This window comes from Platichthys flesus, chromosome 17 (genome assembly GCF_949316205.1).
Source record: "Platichthys flesus chromosome 17, fPlaFle2.1, whole genome shotgun sequence".
In the NCBI taxonomy this organism is placed as follows: domain Eukaryota; kingdom Metazoa; phylum Chordata; class Actinopteri; order Pleuronectiformes; family Pleuronectidae; genus Platichthys; species Platichthys flesus.
In genome coordinates this window covers 4,929,415-4,938,999 of record NC_084961.1, presented here as the reverse complement: position 1 = coordinate 4,938,999, position 9,585 = coordinate 4,929,415, and the positions used below count along the sequence as shown (strand labels likewise).

Genomic DNA, 9,585 nt, shown 5'->3' with positions numbered 1-9,585 from the left:
CTGATGGAGGGGGGGAGTGTGTCGCGAGGGGGCGGGGCTTTGCACGGTGACGCGGGCACGTTATTTACGTCGTGAACGCTCGTCGGGAAACATGTCGGCTTCTGAGACAACGACAAAGGTAGAAAACATTCACTGCGACACGAACCTGCGCCTTTACGACACCGCGCGGGGTTCGAACACTTCGCAGCGCAGCGGCTCACATGGCGCAAACCCCGCTAGCTAACCTGTGAGGTGCTACATCCTCGAAACAGCCTCGTTTGTCGCCTGGGAGAGCTCTTTGTTGCTAGCTGTGCTAACACTGGCTAGCCGCATTAGCATCTAACAGTTTTAATTGTTTTCTCCTCGTAGTTGGGTCTTCACTCGTTTTTCGCGATTCCTCTGAGGTTTGCGTTCGCTGCTCCTCCGCCATCTTGTGTTGCATTGATCAGTGATGAATCCGTTGAAGGGATTTTTAAAATGTGCGTTCATTGTGATCCATGAGCCACTGGTTTGCAGCCTACAGCAGAAAAATAATCTGCTTTATACTTGTTAAATGCATGAGTGGATAATCAGATGGGTTTGAGATCGAATAAAAGATATTGAACAGGAGTGTCACGCATTAGATGTCATGCAGATCTGGTTTATTGTTATTGAATTGTGTATTTCTTCTTGACAAGCCAGTGAGAAAACAGTAAATTAGCCATAACAGAGGTTTGAGCTCAGCATGATATTTGGTCTTGTTTTATATTGTATAGGTTTCCTAGGAGTTCCATGTACTTCTTAAATAAAGTAGATCACAGTTCTGAAGTTTGTGTTTTACTCTGAAAAGATAACACATCTCCAACAGCAGCTCTATGTAAGGCTGAACGATATTATATCCAAACCTCCTATCAAGATAAAACATTTTATATCAGTCTTGATTTTGACAATTATAACACTATAGCTGTCACTTTTCATTTCTTTCCTGAATGAAGGTTGAGTTTTTAAACTGTGCTTTATGAGCAGAGAATGTCAAACACTTGATAAACAGCAGAACATTTTATATATCTGCAGTTATACCGCCTCACAGTGCTATCTTTATATATTGAACCAGTGTTCTATTGCTGTTGATGAAAATTATATTGAGATAATTGTTGATTTTGTTTTATTGCCCAGCCCTAGCTAAACTGTCTCACATTCTTGTTTGCTTAAACTTGAACTGCAGTAAATTATATTACATATCATTTTATTATATATATATATATATTAAATGATTCAGCTGTCTGTAGCCCTCACTATAGGATACTATTTAAAATAATTGATGCATATGGCCTGAGATCTTTTCCTGTTTCGTCTCCACCAGGAGCCTCCTGAAGGAAATGCTTCGGAAACACCAGCAGAGTCGTTAGCTGGACCAAGTCAAGTCAAGGAAGGTACTTCAGCATCTCATTCATAAGGGTTAACACTCATGTTTACAATATGTGCATTTCATGTAAACAGATTGAAAGAATTATATTGCTACTTTTGTTTTTGGTCCTTGTATCTGCTTGTCTTCAAAAGTCATGGAGAACTGTTAATGTTTCACAGATAATGCAGCCTCCACCACAGCTGCTGTCACAACAAGGACAGAGCACATGGGTGGTTTGTTGTCGACGATGTCATCACAACTGCAGAGTAAGGACGCCTCCCTGAACAAACCTGCTGCTGGTGAGACTTCCAATTTAGCATTTTATTGAGTGTGCAGAAATTGTGGCCCACTGAGTCACCTGATCTAATCTCATCAGCCATTTTTACCTCCCTTCCTCAGGCCACGCAGCAAAGTCTCTTCTTTCTACGTCCTCCTCTTCGTTGTCCTCATCTCCCTCTACGTCATCAGCGCTGTCCCCTGGCCGAGCAAAGATGAGCGTTTCTGGACCCGGTAGCAGTAAATCCGTCCTGCCACCTGCTCCCTCCCCCTCCTCTTCCTCCTCCTCCTCTTCCTCCTCTGCCACAGCCTCCTCGTCTCCCTCTGTCTCCCCTGCACCAAACAAGATCCACCGAGCCCGCAAGACCATGAACAGGCCAGCACCAGGACAGGTTAGCCTCTTTCATCTCCAGCATCTAGCTAGCATTTCCATTGGACCGGGTATGATTTTAAATATCGTCATCTATTCAATTTTTATATTGACATTGCATCACCCCAATGTCTTGATTCTTGAACTTCATCCACTGACCGAACACACAGTAAGGCAGTGGTTCAGGTTTTTCTGTGAACTTTTTCATCATCTTTTGAGTCGATTATAATTTTTATTCCACAGATAAGTCATGGTGAAGCACCTGCTGCATCTGTTACACATTCGGGATCCTCTACCTGCCTTCCCTCTGATTCTGAAATAGGTCAGTAGGTTGAGAATATTCATATAAACTAATATCTGCCTGTGTAAAATAACCCCAGTGCTGTGAATCAAAATGATCAGAGTACCTTGTTTGTATTTAAACTCAAATGGTTCATGGTGCTTTGTCGTGTTTCCAGTCACTGCAAAAAGGAGAAAACTGGATCATTTATCGGAGAGCACCGCTGAGAAGTCTGAGAACATTCCTGAAAACACTCAAACTGTGGTGAGAGGATGTTTTGTGTATAGTGTGTAAGTGTATAACTTGCACCTTATAAGATATGTTTTCGGTGGTTAATCTCGGCTTTTGCTGCTATATGTTTTCTTATTTCATTAACCTAGGAGGAAACAACATTCCTTAAAAAGGTAGAGTCCATAGCCAAGAGTACACCAGTGAAGAGCAACGGCAGCGTGGAGAAGTCAGAGGAGGAAGCAGCCAAGAAGACGCAGATTTCCAGCCCGTCCACACGAGATTCAGAAAAGGTGTGAAACTTCATTTACGTATTGTCCCTTAAAACAGATAACACATTATCCACAAACGTGCCTGTTGTTTAGCATTATTTTGGATTAAAAAAAGTAATACTTATTATTAGATTTGTTTATTTTATAGTTTGAAGATGTTGGGGGAGAAGAAAGGCAGCACAATACAGACATAGAGGGGTCAGTGAACTTGTCAGATCATGTGAGTGATTCTATCTTTTTACTACCACGATAATTACTTTCTTATCTCTTACTTATTTATTTTTTTAACACATCACACACTGTTTACACCTGTAGGTGTCACTCTCAACCACCCTTCGACTAGCCCACAACTGTATCATCTCACTCTTGTTTAAAAACACATTTCACATGCATATATTCACAAGCAGACGTCTTCCCTTGCAGAGTTCAGAGTCTGAAACACAGAGAGCTCTCCGGAAAAGAAATGGAAGCGTGGAGTCTTCATGGCCACGGTCGGACCAGGACAAAGAGATAAACAGTGCTGATGTGGACGTGGTGGAGACAGTGGGGGGTGCAGGAAGGGCTGCAGAGTACACAGAGGTTCCCTTGGGTGCTCTGGACATCGCTGCTGCCGACAGTCTGACTCTCTCCCCTCATCACGGTACATTAATGATATAGTGTAAAAGAAATGGACAATGAAAAGAGGGTTGATGGGACATTTCTATTTAGTGTGATTTTAGAACTTTATTGATTCGTTGATCGACAGACAATTAATCTCTAATTTTGCAAATTATCTAGTTTCAGTTTCTTTCAGGAATCCCAAAACTTTGATTTCAGCTTCTCAAATGTGCAGATTTGCTGCTTTTTGATTTGTAACAGAGACCTTGAGTTGAGCTTTGATTTTAGTTTTAAATTAATTAATTTTAAAGTTGATCAAATAAATAAAGGCATTTGTTTATCTCATTCCGTCTTAAATCAACCGCTGTCTTAAGAACACAAAGTAATTCGATGAGAGATGTAACTGTCCTGCTCCCTCTGCAGACGGCAGCGAGGCAGGAGACACAGAGCGGCTGGAGGAGCTTCCTCTGTGCAGCTGCAGGATGGAGGCCCCCCGCGTCGACAGCTCCAGCCACCGAGTCAGCCGACAGTGCAGGGCCACGGAGAGCATCAACGGAGAGGTTTGTCCTCTTGTGTATTTGTATCTACTCTGTATGTAGCTTCTGGAATTAGGAAACATGACATACGTTGTGTGGATTGATGGTTGTTGAAGATAATCAAATGGTGAAGATTTAGATTTGCATTGCAAAACATTTTTTCACCTTTGTAACAACTGTTGGAACTTTCACCATTCTGATGGAGATATACTTTACTGATTACTGTAGTAAAGTATTCTCCCAATAATACATCAGAGGCTGGATTATCACAGTTTGTTTCAACACTGCCTTTGTACAGACAGAGGGGTTGTTAGTAATATCAAGCTTCAAAGTTAATTTACTTCCACTGCTGGTGGAAAGCTGGGAGTGTTTAACCCATTTCTTCATCCCTGAAAGGTTTAGTCTGAAACTCTGTGATTTATTTTATTTCCAATGTCCAACCGTGTAATATTTTCTCTCTTGTCCTCCGTTTGTCAGCTGAGGGCTTGTACCAGTCACACTATTAAAGGGGAGACCATGCGTCCATCCAGTCGAGTGCCCCTCATGGTGCTTTGTGATGTTCATCGTTCACACATGGTCAAACACCACTGCTGTCCTGGCTGTGGATACTTCTGCATAGCGGTGAGAGCTAGAAACACCTGCTGTTATTATCAAAACTACTCAGCGCCGTGTATCTATCATTCTGTCTCTTTTAGTCTACTTTATTTTCTCTCATTATCCCACCTTCAAATCCCAAATCGTTCCCTCCTACAGGGCACGTTTCTCGAGTGCTGCCCGGATCAGCGTATCGCTCACCGCTTCCACCGGGGTTGTGTGACGGTGCTGAGCGGAGGGCGCAGCAGATCAAACGGTGGAGGTATGCTCTTCTGTCCCCACTGTGGTGAAGACGCCTCAGAAGCCCAGGAGATCACCATCCCCTCCTTCAGCTCGTCCACTGCCTCTGCAACCACCGTCGTCACCATGTTGGCGTCCTCCACCACCACCCCGTCTCTGCCACCGTCTGTCCCCATGGCCCCCTCCCTCACAGCCTCCACAGGAGGGATGAAGGACGGGAAAATGCCCGAACGACCTGTCAGGTAGGATACAGAGACTCACAAGAGAATCATTGACTCCATTAATCTGTATACATTTTAATTAGCTAAACTTTTCCCTCATTCGTTGCCTCCTCTAGTGCTCGTATGCGTAGCAATGGCTTGGTAACGCTGGCATTGGAGCAGCAGCAGCCTCCACAGCCTGTAGCCTCAGCCGCCACCGTGGCCACAGTTCCCCCAGCAGAGGAGGGAGTGGACAGCGTGGGGCCTTCTCTATGTATGCCAAATGGGAAACCCATCAGCCCCAGTGCACTTCCACCTGGGCCCAGCAGGGCGGCGCTGCAGAAGGCCATCCTAACACAGGAGACAGAGAGGTAGGAGTTCAGAGTTTTACACTTTTCAGCCACAGTAGTTTATGGGATTTAACATTAGACAAGTCAAACCAAGCTGTTTGCTTTAAGGGATGAGATCATAAAAATGAAATGTCGTTGCTTTTGATTCACCAGGAAGAAGAAACTTCGGTTCCACCCTCGCCAGCTCTATCCCGCTGCAAAGCAAGGAGAGGTGCAGAGAGTTCTGCTGATGCTGAGTGAGTGCTGGGCTATGACCTGTAGTTTTCATCTACTTCGACACAACTTAATGTATCAAAGAGTGTTTTTGTAATGTGTGTTTGCGTGTGTTAGTGGAGGGTATAGATCCAACGTACCAGCCTGACTCTCAGAACAGACGCTCTGCTCTACACGCTGCTGCTCAAAGAGGTCTGCTGGAAGTCTGCTACATACTGGTGCAGGTGAGACGTTCTGTGTATCATGAGAGTTGTCAGAATCTCTCAGAATCTCCGTCATTATTTTTGATCACAAAGCTGCAAACAACATTTATTTGGTTTATTGAAAAAAACTTTTTAGAGTCCAGGGTGAGATTCCTATTTTGTGTGGCAATATCTCCAGTCTTTGAAGATTACTTTTAATTTCGTCCTGACAGGCTGGAGCTCAGATCGATGCCCAGGACAAAGACCTGAGGACTCCTCTTGTGGAAGCCATCATCAATAATCACATCGAAGTGGCTCGCTACCTGGTCCAGAACAGTGCCTGCGTCTATCACGTTGTGAGTGTCTGTTTAGTGCACAAATTAAAACAACACGAGTGTGAACTTGCAGAGACGTTTCAGACTTTTGTTAACGTCATTAATTCATCAGGAGGAGGATGGATACACCGGCCTCCACCACGCAGCCAAACAGGGCAACCTAGAAATGGTCAGAATGCTGCTGGAGACAGGGCAGGTTGATGTGAATGCACAGGTAAAGGAAATTTTTTTATCTGAGGCACATCACACCGACTGATGAGAAGCAAGCGTTGCCTAATCTAGATTTCTTCTTTGTGGTTTTCAGGATAGCGGCGGGTGGACGCCGATCATTTGGGCAGCAGAGCACAAACATCTTGATGTGATCAAAGTGCTGCTCAACAGAGGAGCTGACGTCACCATCAGTGATAAGGTAATATGATAGACCACACTGTAGACTGTTAAGATGAGCATGCCTGTTAATAAACACTAACCAGAGAAAATCCTAAAGCTATGTAGACTGCAAGGGTGTCCCTGTTGTCTCGTGGTAATGGAGACAAAATGGATGTAGGTGTATGAAAATATTTCAGGTTATTACTTTAAACAGTCCCCGCTTTCCCTCCAGGAGCTGAACGTCTGTCTCCACTGGGCGGCGTACGCGGGGAACGTGGACATCGCAGAGCTGGTGTTGAACGCTGGTTGTTCCCTGGCGTCGGTTAACATGCACGGAGACTCGCCGCTCCACATCGCCGCCAGAGAGGGATACTTAGAATGTGTCACGTGAGTCAATGTCAATCACAAGCTGTACAACTAATTAAAGTCGCAGTTTTAATAATTTGTTCACGCTCACCTCAGTGCCAAACTAACACGGTAATGTGTGTTTGTTTCTGCAGGTTGTTCCTCTCCAGAGGTGCAGACATCGACGTCATGAACAGGGAAGGAGACACCCCTCTCACCCTCGCACGGGTCGATACCCCAGTGTGGGTCGCACTCCAGATCAACAGGAAGCTGCGGAGGGGAATAACCAATCGCATGCTTCGGACTGAAAGAATCATCTGCAGGTAGGATGTTTTGTGTTTTCAATAAAGGCATCGTCTTATGTAACCAGATTTGTTTCCTCTTCATGTTTCTCTGATATTTTCTAATTGAACTCCTGTTTTTTTTTTTGTCCCAGTGATGTGGCCCAGGGCTACGAGAACGTACCGATTCCCTGTGTGAATGCAGTGGATGATGAGGGCTGCCCGTCAGACTACAAATATGTTTCGGAAAACTGTGAAACGTCAGCAATGAACATAGACCGCAACATTACACACTTACAGGTACAAATCTAGCCTCCTTGTATTAACACAAACAAGCGCCACTAAATCATCTTCTGTAAAAAATTTCATCCTGTGTATTTGATTATGTTTCTCCAGCACTGTAGCTGCACAGACGACTGCTCGTCTAGTAACTGCCTTTGTGGACAGCTCAGCATCCGGTGCTGGTACGACAAGGTAAATAGAGATGTTGTTTTAAAACCATTTACTTAGAAAACCTGTAGGATTTCATTTAAGCATTTCTGGGTTATGCCTGAAAGTTATATATTAAAGGATATCTCCAAAAAATTATCTTATAGTTTGCATTTAATAAGGTGGGATTAATCTCAACCTGCTTTTTCCTTCTTTCTGTTCCCAGGACCAGCGGCTGCTCCAAGAGTTCAACAAAATCGAACCTCCTCTCATATTCGAATGCAACATGGCGTGTTCCTGTTATCGGACGTGCAAGAACCGGGTGGTGCAAGCCGGCATCAAGTAAGCACATCTCATGTAACATAAAGGTCATCAACCATGTGCCATGTAAGATAATGATGCTCTGTTGTTATTATCAGCAGAAGATGTAGCTGTTTATTCTTGGCCTCTTTTCCCTCAGGGTCCGTCTTCAGCTCTACAGGACAGAGAAGATGGGATGGGGGGTCCGAGCTCTGCAGGATATTCCCCAGGGAAGCTTCATCTGCGAGTAAGAAAAAACAAATCCATATCAAGTTGCTTTTTTATGTGGAAGATCTGAGGTTAAAAGTTTCTGTCCTCTTTCCACACAGATACGTTGGGGAGTTGATCTCTGATGCAGAAGCAGACGTCAGAGAAGACGACTCTTACCTGTTCGACCTGGACAACAAGGTGATGACTCAGAAAACCTCTGAGGTCGAGGAGTCAGCATATTTCCTGTATAACCAGTAACGAATAACCAAATCAGACCGGATCCTGGGGAGTTGACTAAAAGATGCTGTGTACAACTGCTGAGTAGCAAACATGTTTAGACTTGATGCACAATTACCAGATGACATTCAGTGCTTTTTTCCAATATGTTACTTTGACAGGACTGAGAACGCAGACATCAGGATGTGTATGTTTTGTCTGACAGGTGTCACTTTTTTCTGTGTTTTTTTTCTGTGCAGGACGGGGAAGTGTATTGTATCGATGCCCGGTACTACGGCAACATCAGCCGCTTCATCAACCACCTGTGTGACCCCAACCTCATCCCAGTGCGTGTGTTCATGCTGCACCAGGACCTGAGATTCCCCCGCATCGCCTTCTTCAGCTCCAGAGACATTCTCAGCGGACAAGAGCTCGGGTGAGAAGTCGTGACCTTTATGATCAACGTATTATCATCTGCATATTCTTCCTTAATTTCATATCCGTCCCTTTTTCCTTTTCTTCATCTATTTCCATTTGCGTGGAATTGTGGAACCTTTGCAGGTGAAGTTGTATTTGTTCCGAAACATAATTCCCCTGGAGTCCAATCTGAGTTGCCTCTTGCTCTTGTCTGTTCCTTCAGGTTTGACTATGGAGATCGCTTCTGGGACATTAAGAGCAAGTACTTCACCTGTCAGTGTGGATCAGAGAAATGCAAACACTCGGCGGAGGCCATCGCCCTGGAGCATAGCAGGCTGGCTCGGCTGGAGGCCTGCCCAGACTCGGGGGCTGACTGTGGGATGACCATTCTGGGACACTCTTAAAACACTCAACTACGGGGCCTTTGGATTAGCTCCTTCATTTTTTTCTTGCACACATTGGCAGTGAAAAAACACCATTATGTTTTTTTTCCTGTTTAAAATTCTGTATTTGATGCATGGTGCTGTTTTTTCGACTAGTGATATTTTGGTTGAGGACATGCGCCCTTAATCATTTTTAACGTTGTGTGTTTTATGTCTGAAGAAAACAAGGAGGTCTCGTGATTATGTACGTACAGTATTTGTACTGTATCTCAATCTGAACATTTGCCTTGACACATGAAGTTTGTGCATTAGGAATCCGCCAACACATGTCATGTATTTTCTGTTGTGCCAACGAACACACAGTTTTCTTGCCACAGTACAGTGATGAGTCGGCCTCCAGCTCGTACTGGACTCAATGAGGACCTGAAAGATGGTGTTGTTTGGATGACTGTGTTTGCTATATCTTCTTTATTTTTATACATTTGTTCTTTTGTCACATCTAGTGTAATAAATAAGCTCATGAGTTGATCTTTGGGCTCTTTTAATAAGTGTGCAAGAAGTGACAGTTCTTCTTTCCTTAAACACAGCTGCCATAC

General features: G+C 44.2%; 1 protein-coding gene across 3 annotated transcripts; it reads left to right on the top strand.

The window, feature by feature from the left end:
• Window positions 1-60: 60 nt before the first annotated feature.
• ehmt2 (euchromatic histone-lysine N-methyltransferase 2) lies at window positions 61-9,517 on the top strand. Of its 3 annotated transcripts, none has more exons than XM_062409408.1 (27): window positions 61-118; window positions 1,322-1,391; window positions 1,546-1,665; window positions 1,766-2,034; window positions 2,256-2,334; window positions 2,471-2,556; window positions 2,673-2,813; window positions 2,941-3,012; window positions 3,216-3,432; window positions 3,813-3,949; window positions 4,403-4,546; window positions 4,679-5,001; window positions 5,097-5,330; window positions 5,463-5,545; window positions 5,640-5,746; window positions 5,938-6,060; window positions 6,152-6,253; window positions 6,344-6,448; window positions 6,641-6,795; window positions 6,909-7,076; window positions 7,190-7,334; window positions 7,431-7,508; window positions 7,690-7,805; window positions 7,924-8,010; window positions 8,093-8,171; window positions 8,450-8,625; window positions 8,830-9,517. In XM_062409408.1, exons 1-27 carry the CDS (start codon window positions 92-94, stop codon window positions 9,008-9,010), a joined length of 3,624 nt encoding a protein of 1,207 aa, XP_062265392.1. In that variant the 5' UTR covers window positions 61-91; the 3' UTR covers window positions 9,011-9,517. The 3 variants fall into 3 exon arrangements, with proteins under 3 accessions (XP_062265392.1, XP_062265391.1, XP_062265393.1); XM_062409407.1 differs by having other exon boundaries at window positions 6,623-6,795; XM_062409409.1 differs by lacking the exon at window positions 2,941-3,012 and having other exon boundaries at window positions 6,623-6,795.
• Window positions 9,518-9,585: the final 68 nt, after the last annotated feature.

Excerpts from the sequence above, each read along its gene's own strand:
- ehmt2 (XM_062409407.1), top strand. The coding sequence starts at position 92 with ATGTCGGCTTCTGAGACAACGACAAAG. Across the intron at positions 1,392-1,545 it reads ACCAAGTCAAGTCAAGGAAG|ATAATGCAGCCTCCACCACA; the intron begins GTACTTCAGCAT and ends AATGTTTCACAG. Across the intron at positions 4,547-4,678 it reads GTGGATACTTCTGCATAGCG|GGCACGTTTCTCGAGTGCTG; the intron begins GTGAGAGCTAGA and ends TCCCTCCTACAG.